The sequence below is a fragment of the Nothoprocta perdicaria genome, unplaced genomic scaffold, assembly GCF_003342845.1.
Source record: "Nothoprocta perdicaria isolate Ctin4 unplaced genomic scaffold, notPer1 scaffold_14, whole genome shotgun sequence".
NCBI lineage: Eukaryota > Metazoa > Chordata > Aves > Tinamiformes > Tinamidae > Nothoprocta > Nothoprocta perdicaria.
The window spans coordinates 7207994-7224627 of record NW_020454538.1 but is presented as its reverse complement, the minus strand read 5'-3'; the positions used below and the strand labels follow the sequence as shown (position 1 = coordinate 7224627).

The 16634-nt window shown below is 36.2% G+C and overlaps 1 protein-coding gene across 1 annotated transcript in view; it reads left to right on the top strand.

The window, feature by feature from the left end:
* Positions 1 to 16634, top strand: part of STK32B (serine/threonine kinase 32B) — a 147225-nt gene that overhangs the window by 11463 nt on the left and 119128 nt on the right. Inside the window, exon 2 of the mRNA XM_026034222.1 lies at positions 14495 to 14550. Coding sequence (XP_025890007.1) covers positions 14495 to 14550 — 56 coding nt within the window. The remainder of the gene's footprint in view (positions 1 to 14494; positions 14551 to 16634) is intronic.

The window sequence follows — 16634 nt, the reverse complement described above, 5'->3', positions numbered from 1 at the left end:
TCAGGGCCCATGGATTTGTGGGTGTCGAGGCTCCCTAGATGCTCTCTGACCCACTCTTCCTCTACCCAGGGTAAGCCTTCCTCCCTCTGGCTCTCTTCGTGTGTCCCTAGGGCCTGGGATTCTAGAGGGCTGCCCCTGACAAACACAGAAGCAAAGGCAGCATTCAGCAGCTCTGCTTTGTCCGTGTTYTTYGTRACCAGGGTACCCACCCCATTCACTAGTGGTCCCACGTTCTCCCTGACCTTCCTTTTGTTATTGATATATCTGAAGAAGTTTTTCTTGTTATTCTTAACATCCCGTGTCTTTCACGTTTAATATCTTTCACGTTTAATATCTTTCACGTTTAGTCTTACTAGTGGATAGATGACACTAAAGCCCAGTTTTCCATATTGATTTTTACTGGTTTCCTCAATGCTTGGCCTCATCAGCTTTGCTGTAGTCGCTTGTGCTATATTGATAAGTGTACTTTTATGAGGCTGTAACTATCTCTACTTCACCATTGAAAGTATTGCCCGGAGGTGGTTAACATAATAGTCAGAGGATAAATAATCATCTCCAAGTGAAAAACTGTTGCAGTTAGGTGGCATTGTATGGACAGCAGTCAGTCCATCTCTTTCATTAACAATACAAAAACTACCAATTCTTTCATTAGATGTTTACCTGTAAACATTTGAGATGAAAGAATTTGAATATTCTGCAAGTTTTTTATGAACTAATCATATTTTTTTCTACTCTTTCCACACAACCCTGAAGAAAGACTGTGACAAAAACTGAAATATCAAAATAAAAAGGCATTTTGACATTGATTAATGATGCGGGTTATTGCTTCAACTGAAATGCACACAAACTGATCATGTTGGAATCCTAGTTCAAATTCAACAAAAGATGTATTTTGAACATAAAGGTAGGAAAGCCTTTGGAAGGCACGCAAGAATTTCTAGTCAAATAGGGCAGACAAAATGAAAGAATTCTTATAAAATCAAATGATTCACACAATGAAACACTAACAACCCTCGAGTAGAAAAGAGGTCCCTTTCTGCTTTCTGTTGAGATCTGGACAGGCACATTTTTAGCCAGTGCATTTGTCTACTTCTTTTGAAAAGCTTCTGCTAGGAAACATGTCCACTCTCATACTAATGAACAATAATCTTACAATGACAAATGAAAATCAAGCCTACCACCCCACACTTCAGGCACGCTTCTGCCACAAGTTACAGCTGACAACGTTCATTTGAAGACCATAGGGTTGGCTTGGGCTTAAGAAGAATAAATGGGTGGTAGTCCTAGTTGAAATGTGAATCCTATCCCTCACATAGCACTAAGATCACAATTTGTGAAGTTCTGCTTTGTAAGAAGAGTGGTCTTGGAGCTACTGCCCAAAGTAGACTAAAGCAGACTGGTTTCATAGCTTGTCCCTGGCATGCAGTATACAGCCCTCTACATGGGTGAGACTGAGTGATGCCTTAAAGAGGATTTTGTTGGTAATTCCATGGGAAAAAATGTCCTTCACCTGGGGATACTTCTTGTGAATTTTATTGCAGGAAAAAAAATGCATGATCCACTGAAATTTGACATTTTATTCCCATAGCAACTTCTCTCAGAAAACCTTCCAGTTCAGTTATTAATGAGGTTATCCTTATAGTAACTCTGAGGGAGGTGAATACTCCCACTTTCTAGCTGAAAAAGATGCCTCACAGTTTATTATGTGTTTCCTGATCTCAGAGGGAAGTCTATTATAGTGAAGTGGAACTTAGACTTTCTGTATTTCAGCCAATGTGTTTTCTTAAGGTGTATCTTTTCTGTCAACCTATTTCTCATAGCAATAGACTTGAGATCCATTCATAAGTGAACATCATCAGTCAGAAACCATCTTTTCTCAACAAGTACAATTTATGTTTTATTACTTATGAAAGGTTTTTAAGACATTTTACATTTCAGTGGGTTTTGAAACTTTTCTCCTTAGTTTCAATGTCACGTTAACCCTTCGGAAGAGCTATGAGCAACACACAGGCTCAAAAAGGCTTCCCAGCAAATCAAGGGCTGTGATAAGGTCTAGTACGTCAGTTCTTCGATTATTTTTTGATGTTTCCAGTATTGCTACTAAGTTAATAGCTTTCCTGACCTAAACCTCTGTCTCGTAACAAAACAGAACTGTTTTCATGGCAACAAAAAGGAATCTTTAATTAAACCTTTCACTGATCTTAAAAAAATCAAATCCATTGATTTATGAATCTTTAATAGTAGAATTTTATAAATTACTGCTTTATAATAGGATGCATGGATGAGTGATTGAGATGATATCAGACGTTCCAATTACTTTCTGTTAAAACTAGTCTATGCAGAAGACTTACTGCACTAGGAACTAAGTTATCTGAATGCTATATGCTAACAGAATGGAGATACACCCAATACAGTTGCGAGGATCTACTATGGTAAACAAACCTGTAATTTTCCTGAAGATCTGGCACTCCCTAACTACATTCTAGTGCTTGTGATCTAGTAGATTATATGTTCATAATGTTTTAATGTTTATCTGTACATAGCAAAAGGTTTATTTTTGTCATTTTTGTCAGGCTATGTAATTATTTCTAAGCAACAACCCAAAATATTTAATATAAGTCAACCTGTAAGCTTTAGAACTACCTATTCCTGCTGCTAGTGCTTGCTGGTTTTTTTGCATTTTGAGTTCTCCTATGGCTTTAAAGGTCAGGGTGAAAAATGGAGACGAAAAGATATCAGTGTGTCGACTGGATCCTAGCAAGACCATTTGCCCAGAATCAGCCTCACTCTGTGCTCCTTTGACTGAGCATAGTGGCAATGAGGTCAAGGACTATGAAATTAAGTCAATTGCAATGAATTGCCATTATCATCTGATGCACTGAACCTAATCATAACTTAATAATTTCAGTTCTTCATGTTGTGCAGCTACAGTGCCAGCTAACCTAGAAAGGTAGTTTCATATTGCCAGTCACATTCAGTCCTATGCCCAAGAAGTGAATGTCTCCACAGTGCTGATGTGTAACTCTTTTCAGATACAACCAAATGTTTGACTTGCAAGCTGGTGCCCAGGCTCTGGTCTTTGGCATATATTGATGATATTTAGAAACCACAAGTGGGAGTTCGTAAATCAGTTCACCCTATGGGGAAATCATCTGTCTCTGACATTGTTTTTCTTGCCACTGAATTATCCACTGCTCATATAAAATCCCTGATCAGTCATTAAAGGCTGTGATCAGGCAGCAATCTGTGGTTATTTGTGGCTTGAAAAATATTAGCAGACTTAGCAGTGCAAATTCCTCTCATCTTTATGTGAAAACTAAAGAGAAAGACTCTGTATTTGAAGCATAATTCTCACTTTAAAGTTTAGGTTTCACTAGCTATCATGATAAAATGCCATTGAGCGTTTAGGAAGGGTCGCTTAAAAAAAACAAGGATCACACTAAACTAGCCCGTATGATGTAGACTATCCAGGCTGTCATCAGCCCTCAAATTCTTGCTCTTGGTCCATGGTACCACATCACTGGCCACTACTGAGAAGAGCTTGGCCCCTTCCTCCCTACATTCCCCCTTCATGTATTTATACATGTTAGTCACATCCCCTCTCAGCCTTCTGTAATATCCTAGGGCAGAATTTAAATTGTCTTTTGCAGTATTAAGCTCTGTTCATGTCACTATTGTCTTTTTTCTTGTTTTCTTTTCGTGAGGCTCTGCTGCTATTTTAAATCTTAGGTACCTGTTGAGAGCTTCACCTTGTTTGTATAGCATGTGTATTATAGCATTAACCATAATTTGGATTTCTGAAGACCACGTATGTCCCAAGAAAATAAAAAGCAAGCAAAAATCATCCTCCACAGTAATTTTTGCAACTCACGTCATCAACAGTGAGGTTAGATAGTTATTCTTTCCTGTTTTATATTTTACTCCTTGTGAGGGCATGCTACCAACTCATGCTTGATCTCTGGTAGATTGTCCAACTGACTTTTTATAAAGAAGATGGACAGTTCTCTTGGCTTTATTTTATATTTGACTTTTTTTTTTTTTTTTTTTTTTTTTTTTTTTTTTTTTTTTTTTAAGATTGTTATTAACAAATAATTGTGTATCCATGAGTTTAAATGAGTGCCATAATGGATTATTAGTTTTTTGATTTTGGGGAATATATAACTTTGCTTTTGAGTAAAGGTAGTGATACTTTAAATCTTTCTGGCATTACTGTTCCTACTTATTTTCAGATCACTGTTGAGTCAGATTGGCTGCCATCCTAGGATTGTCATCTACGGCAAAAGACCTGCCTAGCAAATTTTTAAGTTATGTTTGTACCTTTGTTGCCTCTGCTCATTTATTCCTTAGGTAAAAATGGAAGGTTAACAGTCAGTATATTTTAGTGGGACAGGGATTAGGGTTTGATGTCAACCTCAGTATAAAATTGATTTTTGTAAAAGTTAAATACAAGCTCTCAGTTTTATAGAACTAGAAATAATGATTGGTACAAATTTATAAAAATAATCTAATTAGACCACTTCGTTTTCACCTGTCCTTAATAAGACTTCTTACCAATAGTTTCATGGGTTATTTTATAAGTTCTTGTCAGTCTGTGTTGAATACCACTTCATGGCATATCCTTGAACTACAGAATCCTTAATCTGTACCTAATGCTACTACAAATTCTGTGGAATTGATTGGCACATGGATTTACTAGAATTTCATTAAGTAAAATATTGTCCATAGGACAAACTAAGAAAGATTCTAGATGTGTTTGTACCACCTAACTTTGGCATCTTGCTCACTTGCTTCAACGAGGAAGATGCCTGCAGCCTCCCTCTGACCTATGGATTACTGGCTCTCATAGAGCTTCTGTTTTAGATCCTATAATTCTCAACTGGAGATGACTATCTCATTCCGCCTTCCCTGAAACTAGACTTTTAATAAGACTAATCTGGTAGTTAGCAAAAGGTATCATGATTGGCTTAATCCAATCTAAAAATCCATGATGCCTCCAAAAACGGTGCTTCTGCTCTTCTTTCTACTCCTGTTCTCCTCAGTGTGTTAGTGACAGTGTTCACGTGATTTTTTAGTAGCCTGAATTAGCCAGGTGAAATCTAATTTCTTTTTTTTCTAAGGTTAGTTTCTGGGTAGATCAATTATTGGATTTTGGATTTCAGCAAGACGACTGGAAATGCACATGCTCTGTGTGCACACAGGCAGGCAATAATAATAGCAAAATGAAAATCATCATGAATCAATAGTGAGGAATTTTTCATTTCAGCTGGGATCACTCAAGGTTCTTCCATTTTGTGAGTCCTTCATTTCCTTCTCCAGTGGCAATGAGTTAAAATGAAAAGAAAGTACTAAGTAGAAAGGTAAGACTCAAAATCTAGATAATTTTCTATTTAATTTCCTTTGAATTGGAGTCAAATTCTTAATGAATCAGGAATTTCATATTGCTTTTGTATCCTTCAGATAGACATTATTCATTAAAAAATCATTTGCTCCCTTCATTTCTGTATATTTACTCAAGGAAACTATGGCAGGCAGATGCTTGATTTTCAATTATCTTTTTTTTTCCTCTGAGTATCCATATATGACTCTGAGACAGGCTGGCCTATGTGAATATCACAAAAGAAGCACACCAAACTCTCAGATTATTATTGAATATGGTTTTATTAATGTATTAGTAAAGTATGAAAGGGGCATAATATCTAGAAAATTGATTTTGTTTTTAATCTCAGTCCTAAGGAGGACCATGCTAGAAATAAACAGTCACAAGGCTCTTCTGACTGATACAATTGACTTATGCTGTAAACACATATTCCCATGCAACTCTTCAGAAAGTAATAGCCAATCATCTCACCTAATCAGTGTTTAGATTCCTGTGGAGCAATGCACTAGTCAAGCATTTCCATGCCTTCCACACAAAAATAAACTTTTGCTTTTCCCTGGGATGATCATGGCAATCCCTTTTGTTCCTACAGCTTCTGATGAAGCCTTTTTTAGGATATCATATGGTTCTTAGATCAAATCCTTACTCTAGTCTAAGATAATAGGAATTTTGATATTGCCTTTAGTGTCTTGATGACAAGACCGTAAATCCCACCCTGTGGCTCATATAAGACTATATTCCTCAACAGCTCAGCATGAAAATAAGCATCTTTTTTCACTTTGGTTTTGGTGATGGATCTCAGATTTTTCAGACAAGGTCTTGAGTTTGTAGGATGACGCACAGTAGTTCCAGTTTAAACCTCTCCCACAGAAAAGCTGTAATGATTTGAAATTAGTATTTGAAACATACTGAAAGAGAAAATTTATTTTGCAAGTTTCAGTCAGCTGCTTGATATATCTTGCAGACTCAATGTGTTTAATGGCTTTATTATTTTGTCTTATTGGTGCAAACAGCTATGGAAAGAATTCATTTCACTTAGATTTTAAGGATCAAAATGATTCTTGATTACTTGGGATGTGCATTTTGACTGTGAATGCAAAATTACATCTTTATTTTTTATGAATTTTACAGAATGACATGCAAAAAGGAGTTATGTTCTTTATTCTTTAATTCTTAACAGAATTAAAAGTGAAGCAAGGTTTTAATAATCAGTGCTACCACCTTTTGCTTTAGCAGCTTGGTTGCTGTCAAATGTTAACTTTCTTTGGGATTTCAAATTAATTCTGGGTTGTGGCAACACATGCTTGTTTCTGTAACACTGTAAATCATGAGCTGATTCATTCAAGTTGCTGAATGCTTTCTTGGTTATTGCAATCTTTTTTCCATAGGATTTTATTAGTGAAAAAATGTTAGACAGTTTTAGTTATTTCCAATATGCACTTGAACAATTACATGCAAAAAATTCCTCAGCTGCTTAGGAAAAAACACACTTTTAGGACACAATGTAAGGTAAATTCCGTCAAATACTGTGTAGAATCCTATGAAGGTGGCACTGGTTTAAATGAGCAAACTGTGGGTTGCCTAAGTGTACCATGAGTCTGATGTGTAGCTAGGTTGCATACCAAGAACTCATGCCCTTGTGGGAGGATTAACATAGAGAAATAAGAAATAAGAATAAGCTGCAATGCATCACAGCATATGTTATTTAGCCCACTCTGTTATTTATGATATCAGGTATTTACAGATAGAATATATAAATAAGACAAGTACTTTTGCAAAACCGTAGTGCTGGGATATCTTCCCCATTTCTGACAGTCTAGAGCAGAGTTTGTATCCATTTCATCCTGTTTTACAGAGAATACTACTGGAGGATATCAAGAAATTCTGATAATTTAATTTTATTTTTTCCAGACCTATGTTAATTTCAGTAAAATGCATTTGATATTTGTAACAGGAGATTCATGACTTTCCCCAGAATATGTAATTTTTGATGAAAAATTGAGGTTTGAAGTTTGAAAAACTGAGAAATCAAATGCCATTTCCCTTACAAAAAGCTGCTTGGCAGTCTGAATGAAATTTAAGTTTACTTTTTAAAACTGATGTCATTTCAGGTCAGTTCAAAATTAGGCTACATCTTCAAAGGAATTAGAATTCTATCCTCCCATTCCCTTCTGTATCCCAAAATTTTGTATCCCAACACATTGCCCATAATCTAATACAACATAACCTCTAAGTGAGCAAAGTGTGTCATGCATAATATTTGCCCATGCTTAAGTTAGGGAAGATGAAGTCTGACCACTAGCTTCATTCCATAGAAGATTAGACATAGTCTTCATCGCATGAAAGTATAACTTAATACTGAACTGCCCTGAGAGGAACCACTTTGGATCAATCAGGAAGTCGGAAATGAAAATCTTTTGACAGTATGGGAATGTTTCATTTTGACTGAGAAATGGAAACATATTTCTTTTATAAGATAGACATTGTTTTGAACTTCTGGTTCTGGATTTGTAGCAGGATGAATTGTTATGATCTGATGCTGATATTTCAAAGTGTAAAAATTATATCAGTTCAAAATTTAAAAAATACTTACCATTCTGTAGAATTTTTTTTTTTTTCAAATCATTAGTTATAGCCATTTTGTTCCATTAGGAAGAAATAACTTTTGGAGATTGATTTGGAGTATAAAAGTATCTGAGTTTCCCAAGATATGGGAATTACATTTTCCATACATTCTTAGTTTACAAATATGATCAAACTGAAATGCATTTTAAGCATCAAAGCTATGTTAGACAAATTTTAATTTATATTTATCTGACATACAAGAATTTTCAGTTCTTTCTAACTGGAAACAAATGCTGAATAATTATAAAAAATTAACATAATAATTAGAAACAGTTTATATTATGTCTTAAATGCTCATTAAGCTGAAAAAAATGAGGCATTGTAATGCAATTTAAATGCAAAGCTCCTAAATGCAATGATAGAAAAATGCCATGCTCTATCATTAGCGAGATAAAAGATCAGCTCTGAAACTGCTTTTATCTTGTCCTTCAGTTATGTAACTCTTTCTAATTAATATGTTCTCAACTCAATTAAAATATAGGGATAACACATTCCGCCCATAAACCTAATGAAGCTATACAGTGTCTGTATTCTTTGCTCCCCTCGAAGATGCAGCTGGTTTTAGCATGCCATCGACAAAAATTCATTTCATACTTAATTTAAACCGTATCTTTCTTCACTAGCTCATTTCCTATCAATAGAGCACGATGGAATGTGACTCCTATGACTACCCTGGCCATTTTATATCCCTTAATCTAATTTTTAGGCACTCTTCATGTTTGTCCTGTCTATATCCATTCAAGCTGGCAACTCTATCATGAGCACTGCATAGCTATGAGTCCATCTACTTGGTTATTCATCTTCTGTGTGTCTAGAAGTGCGATGGCAACTTTAACAAGCTTTGATGGTTGTGAGGTTCTGTTAGCATGGCCTTGTGACTTGAAGTCATCCTCTCTTTCTCTGGGAAAAGCTGGAGAATGTGAGAAATGAACACACATAAAAGAAGGCAGAGTTAGTTTGAAAACCTAGTTGCAATGCTGCCAGGTGAATACAAAGCATTCCAATCACATCTACAAAGGAAATCTGATTTAGTTATAATTCTGCTTTCTCTGATTCACACAGAAGCAGGAAGCATTAGGGTACCCTGAAACAAACATATAGTGTCTAAGACAGGACACAGACCTGGATAAAAGGCTGTTTCCTTGGCCATGTAGCATTTCCCTATTTCTGTTTGCCACTGAGGTCAGTAGGGACCAGGTTAGATGCTTTGAAATGCACATGCTGTATAAATGTGGTTTTACTGCTTAGCCCTAAATACCTTGAGAAACATGTTGTGGTTTTGGCTGATATCACACAGACCAAACAAATCAATGGGTTCATCCAAGAAAAGCTAGGGAAGGAGAATGGTGGGATTTGGTTCTGGATACATACCAGGTTGCTCAGATACTTCAACTCACAGGCCTCCTAATTTCCTTTCTGTGATGTCAAGAATGTGTGTGCCTGTGCGTTGACCACTTTGGGTGGGCTGTTTATTTTCTGAGCTAACAGTTATTTCAGGTAATGGGTATTGAGTATATTCAGGCTAATCAGATATATAAGCTATAAATACTCAGCTGCAGTAGGAACAACAGGTGTCAGCTCTGTGCAAAATCCACCTGATATACACATTGCTTCTCAACCCAGATGTAATTTACACTTGAACAAATGATGGGAAACATGAGAACATTTAAAATTGAATTCCTAAGTAAAACTAAAAATCAAAGGAGTGAAATATTGTTTTCTCCTGTGATGTCATAAATCAAACATGTAATGATCTGCATCAAAGCAATAGCTTACTTGTTTTTGTTTGATGGAAATTACGGTAACATTCATGAATAATGCAGCTGAGGTGAACTCGTATAAAAGACTTCATTATTTTAACACACATCATTATGCATATAATGTTGATCAGTCTGTGCAAAAAAAGAAATCCATTAAAACTATCTGGTATATTTGCAGGATGGTTGTAAAAACACAATATTCTGGGATATGCAGGCTTTCCCCATAGTTTATTTTTTGGGAGTAGTGGAACAAGAAATGTTTATTTTATTTTTCACTGAGAAGTTTTATATCAAATGTCTTCAGCATTCATGCAGCTGAAAAAGTATATCTGAGAAATGTTTTGGCCTAAAATAGGAGAGGTTCTCATTTTAGCTGTGCAGCGACTTGATATGTGCGGTTTGAGTCAATCATCTACTTCTTCTGTACCACCACTTCCACAGCGGGGTGTTCTTTTCGTCCCTTTGAAAATTGCTTTCAATTTTTATGGGAACAGCACTATCACTTGAATTGACATTCTCTGCTCCCCCGATTACTACCGTATCTGAGCAGCTAAACTATTTCCTCGAGCTAATTTTGCAGCTGCGTAGAGACACAATGACCCCTGTCTCCGCAGATTTGGGCATACAATGCTGAATCCTAAGGTCACCTGAGAAGGCTGTGGCAGAAGAGAGATTTCTATGTCCATGCTGATCTCAAACCACCATGCCATGCCTATAGATGATCCTCATATTTTTGAGTGTATTAATATATGTGAATAGGTATCTATGATGGTTAGGACCGCCCTTTTTCCATGTTTAGTGGCAAAAAGTGATTCAGGTTATGAATCCCGTTACCATCTTCCATGCTTTTATTAGATCAAGATTAGACTGCTGCAAAATGCTGTAGATAAGGCTACTTTCAAGCCATGAAAATATTTAAAAAACCAGCAATACTTGTAATTAAAGTTACTCATTTAGACTTGAAGATGTGTATTGGAATTTACTTAAGTTTTATTTGAGCATGACTGAATGGAAAAACATAGCTTGATTTAAATGCATACATAGTTCTTCACTGAAATTAACTGTCATCAATGATGGTAATACCGTATCATGCAACAGATGCCATAAATACTGAACTGTTTTCTCTCTTACTCAGCTGATCATCTCTGTTTTATTCCATAATCATTGTCAGTTCTGAATTAATGGAGATTCTTCTCAGAATAAGTAGTGACCCTGTGGTGTTGAATTTTCACCATAGGGAAGAAAAAGCACATCTAGAACATGTTAAAAAAAAAAAAAAAAAAAGGTGTGATGAACCAAAAAAGAGCCAAAAAAAATCAGTGTAAGATTAAAAGCACCCAAGGAGAATGACTAGTTTAATAATAAGGTGGCAGTGAACTTAGCTAGACAGTTCTCTGCTTATTAGAGCAGCAGTGCTGCCGTGACTGCTGATCTACTGTTGATGGGATGGTTACATGTGAGTTTTGCTCAGTTAAATATGGTATGTCTCAGCTGCGGTCTGCTCCTTTTGTTCCCTGTCCCTAACATCAACTCTGGGGAAACATCCCAATTTTGGAATCTACAGCATTGTGGTTGGGTGTATCAATGATCAAAAAAAATGAATTAGTGAATTTTCCATTTCCAGAAAAATTGCAGTGGCTGAAGGCATAGCTCGTTTCAGATGCAAACTCAAGTGTGTCAGCACACTTCTGCAGTCACATGCAATAATCTTTCTTTTTGCTTCCACAAAGTGTTGCAATCATTGTCCCTTGATTTAAAACAGGTCAGACCAGCTTGTGGGACAGTGAACTATGAAAACAAATGACTCCTTTTTCTTAACAAAAAACTGAAAGTATAATAATGGCCCAATTTCTTTTCATGCTGGACACAAAAACTGAGAAAATTTTATGGACTATTGTGGCTGTATTTTATAACCATTTATTAGACTTACTAATAATCCACTTTAAACCACAAGGACCAAATGTCTCATTTAATAATTTCCTTCTCCCAATCTGTATTAAAATCCACAATGCTAAATCATTGTAGGCATTCAGAACGATAAAAACTGTTAGAGAAAGAAGAATAAAGAAATACAATTTACATTTATATAATTAATTTCCTTCTCGCAACTAAAACTGAATGTTTTATCTTAGCTTTACAAAAGTAAAATAAGCCATTGAACAAACTGGTGTGTTTCAAAATGAACAGTGTTGCAGCACAACAATGTGGTCAGGTCTTACTGAAATGTGACCTGAATTCAATTCAGATAATTAGAGATGAATCTATATAAGGTGTTTTTCAGTTGCAATCAGGAATGGCCCTCGGGGATTTGGGTTCAGATTGATGCTACTCTCATATAGAACCAGCATAAGGTAGACTAAGGTAAATAAATATGATACTATGCTCACCTATCTTGCACCGACGTAGATTTGTTCTAACAAACAGTCTTCGAATTTATCCTTTGAATTGTGCTAAAAGAAATTTCAGGCTGGTAACTTGTATGGATATCCTTCAACTCATCAAAATCTTCCCACTGATTATTTCTTACTGAAGAAGTGTGCCAAAAACACTTTTCCCTTAATAACCTGGCATGACATAGGAACTAAACAGAATATAAAAATGCACAAAATAACTAAACAGAATATAAAAATGCACAAAATAAGAGGGGATGCTCCTAAATGTAGTCCTAGCCTCTCTAATTCATCTTCCACTGAAATAAATCTGTGTTTTATGTAAAGAATGTCTGCAGAATGGAGGACAAATTCAGTGAAAGTAAACTTTGTTAAACTAAGGTGTTTAAGTAGTAAAATAAACAAGAAGGTCTGAAAGTTGGGGAATAACAGTGTGCTGGAGGGAAAAATCCCAGAATATTCTTATCAAACAAATGAGTGAACACATTGTTTCAAACCTTTTCAGTGCTATATTGAATTCCTTCCTAAGTAAGCTTTTTACTACAAAACTTATATTGGCAGAAGTTTACGTGGAAAGTGTCATTCCTAAATCAACCATCTTATCCATCATACCATCTTGGACCAACGGAGAGTATGGGAGACTGCTCCATTGGTTTCTGTGGGCAGCACCCACAGTCATAGAAGCCAAACATACTTCTTGCAAACATCCAAGTGACCCTAGCTCTAACCTGGTTTAGCAAAAAAAAAGTTTTTCCAGCAATAGCAGGCTAAAAATCCTTTGCAGTTTTATGCATTTTCATTTTAGTATCCAGACCCTAAAATGAATGTATTCACAATTACCATCTTTGTTTGTAAAGAGTGAAGTCTGCTACTTTTAACTCTGTCAGCTCTGGATTTGCCGTGGGCCCCAGCAATTACCAGGAAGATGGTTGCTATAGCGGCACTAATGAAAGGAGCAGCCATCCTTCCTTGAAGAAAATGTAAGCCAGCATAAATAAGCAAATCCTTAAATATATTATACATGGCATTAATAATGCAAATAAGATATCACTGCAACAGGGAAAATAATTTTAGCCTTTTTTGGAGGCTTGATATATTTCAACATTACAATGTTCTACTCCTTACCTTGAGGCGGTAAATGGGTTTTTTTGGCAGACATGCAAAATATTATAGGATTCTCTTTTTCATTATGATGTGAGTTATATTTTTGTTTTATTTCTTCATGTTACCACTTTTTCCTAGTGACAGTTTACCTACATAATTTTGCTGATGTCCTGTTACCTCAGTGATGAGCACACAGATGAAGGTACATGATCAAAGCCAGAAACATAATAAAGTTAAAAAAAAAAAGCACTGTTAAGTTTCAGTGAACTTTGCCAACTCCAGTTCACTGGGTTTAGCTTTAAGTGTGATTCTTTTTTGATGAGTGACTGTAAAGACTGTCACACATTGTCAAGTTTGTGTTTCAGTGGCTCTGTATCAATTTTGTTCAGGATGTTATTGGATTTTTTTAAGTCACCAGACCTACCAATGAACCAGAGATGTGAAGGTCATGCTGTGTTCAGTCTCATGCAACACCAACAATAATGACATTTCTGGAAAATGGAATATCTCACTAACCTTCACAGTACACCACTTCACTGTCTAGGGCAGATCATGTTATCATTTAGATTTTCACGAAGCTGGAGTAAATTCATTCTATTGCCAAGCTAAAATGAATTCTTTCAAAACAACTTGTGCTACATTTATGAAATAGGTTTAAAAATATGGGTATTATATATGGTATTAAGGTGGTGAAGTTCAGAGTAGCTGATCCCCCTAGCCCATAATGGGACAAGTTTTCATCCCTTTAACAGAACATCTTCTTGAATGAAGCATGGGAATTGTCCTGGGGAGTGATTACTAGCAATACTATCCTTTTATCTGACATACCTATATGCAGATTGTATTACCTACCTGAATTATTTAATACTCTTTTAATAGCAATTCCAGGATTATGATGTGGGCAGTGCTAATGACTGCCTAATGCAACTAACTTAGTGTCTTCTTATGTGGCTAGGGCAGAGATTTGTCACTTTTTGGAGACATTGAAATTTGGAAGCATGGGGCCAAGATGGGCTGATGAACAAATTAATGACACATTGAGCATATTTTGTTGCAAGCCAGCATCAAAGTTTTCCAGCTTTTAGATAAATTTGGTGGTTTTAGGGAAACAGTAAATATTGCATTGTAAAATGACATTAGGAGGAAAATGCCATTTGTTTTAATTGTTATTTGGTTTCTGATTCTCATTTAGCACTTGGCAAACTATATTTCCTTCTCTTCTCTACTTTATTTTGCAGTTAACTTTGACCACTTTCAAATATTGCGGGCTATTGGGAAAGGGAGTTTTGGAAAGGTAAGAACTGATTTATTTTTAGTAATTAAAAATCTAATAGCTAATTCTTTTGTGTGTTTCTGACATGATCTCATTAAATGCTACAGTAAAGGAACATAGGCCTATAGACATTTGCTTTTTAAGGATATTTTGATCTCAGTCATACTATTACAATATACTCACTAAAGTTAATTGAGTAAATGTTTCTAATAATTAAATCATGTCAATGAGGATTAGCAGAAGGTGGAAATCAGTCCTCAAAACAAAAACATATAAGATGTTGGAACAACCACTCTAGTGAGCAGTCCAACAGGGTCATCATGTTCTTAAATGTCTGGACTTATTCATGTCTTTAAAATAATTGCAATATTTTAAGGACACTTTACATGTATTCAATACACTTGGAACTATATAAGCTGGCATTTGCTGTAATTATGATCACTGAGTAAATGTTTGTTCAATTCAACGGGCTTGTGTTGAAACAGAGAAGATTAATGGTTTGTTTACACATGAGTAGATGACCTTTCTTTGCTATAATAAAGACTATAACAAGGTTTTAAATTTTAATGTGGGTAAATACAAGGCCATGCGGCCAGAGAAAATTATATTAGAAAAATGTTAGAAACCATTACTTGCAGGAATACATCTAAAGGTGAAATACAACTTCAGTAACTGATCAAGAAATACCTACGTTGGCCTCGATTTTAACGATTCTTGAGCGGGTGCCAGCTGAGTGGCAGTGGATTACTTCTGTAATTACACATTATGCACATGAATAAGTTCTTTTTGGCCCTGGGCCTTCCACACAGAAAGTTGACTTTCATTGAAGAGGAGCCTAAAATGCCTTCCGCGCCTGGTCCTGGCTCTGGCTGGCAGACTACGAGACGTGCCCTCGTAGGGGAATATGATGCTGATGCAAAACTGTAGTCTAGAAATCCTCCAAAAATCAGGGTGGCTTGGGAGCTGTGACTTTTATTATCACAGTGCACTAATGGTGACTCTTTTCTAGGGAAGGATCGCCTCCCATTGCCTGCAGTGCAAATTAATACCCAGAAAAGCACTTAGAAAAGTATTCAAATCATCCTGCCCATTACAGGTGCCTCCTGAACCCCTCTCTTTCTTCAAAGCTTCCACATTTGCACTGCCTCTGCCTTACCAAAGTGGTTCTGACCCTTCCACGTCATGCTGTACAATTAAACAACCCCAAGTGCTTTTTGATCAATTGATGGTTGATTTATTCTTCTCCATGGCATCATGGTGAAATATTTTCTATGAGAAAAGCATTCAGAAAATGCTGAATCTTTCTATGTTGATATTTCCAAAAAACATCAAATTTTCTTATGGGTTTATTTTTTGTTATGGGCTGCAATGTTCTTCTGAGCCTATTTTGGTAGTAAGTGTACGAGAATAAGGTTTTGCAACCTGAGAGAATATACTCAACGTGAGAAAAAAAAAGTGCATAAGGTCCCCTTTGAACTTAAATCCTTAATTTGCAATTGCCCGTGCAACATAGGAGTCCTTGGCATAACAAGCTTATTTATTCCAAATGAATACAAGCTTCCAACCAATCGCCTTATTTTTCCATCCACAGACAAAAAGAAAGAAACCCATTTTAAAATGACCTATTGTACCACAGCCAAAAGCACAACATAGTAAATCAGTCACAGTTTCAAAAGTGTCTTTCTCTGCGGATAAGCTTTGCCTTTCCCCTTCATTAAGAAGCCTCATTCCTGGCAACTTCTCCTATTTCTGTCCTTCTGGAACTACCTGGCAGCAGAAAACATCAACAAATGATGCAAGAGCTCTAATCTCTATTGATTCAGAGTTTATGGTTGGGAGTCGACTGTGCTGCAGCATACACAGCAGCATGCAAGACTGCGCTTGCTGTCATGCTTTCCTCGAGCTATGTACTTCCTTTACAGCTGCGCTGTGGCCATTTCTGCTTTCTGAGAGCAATAGGGTTTTTTAAGACATGCTCTAGCTTTTTATTTAATTGTTCTTGGTACAGCCACTCTCTTTCTCTCTCTCTCTCTCGCTCTCCCTCTCTCTCGATATTTCTTAAATTACTGTGGTTGCTACAGCAACCCTAGGCCTCTGCAGGATGC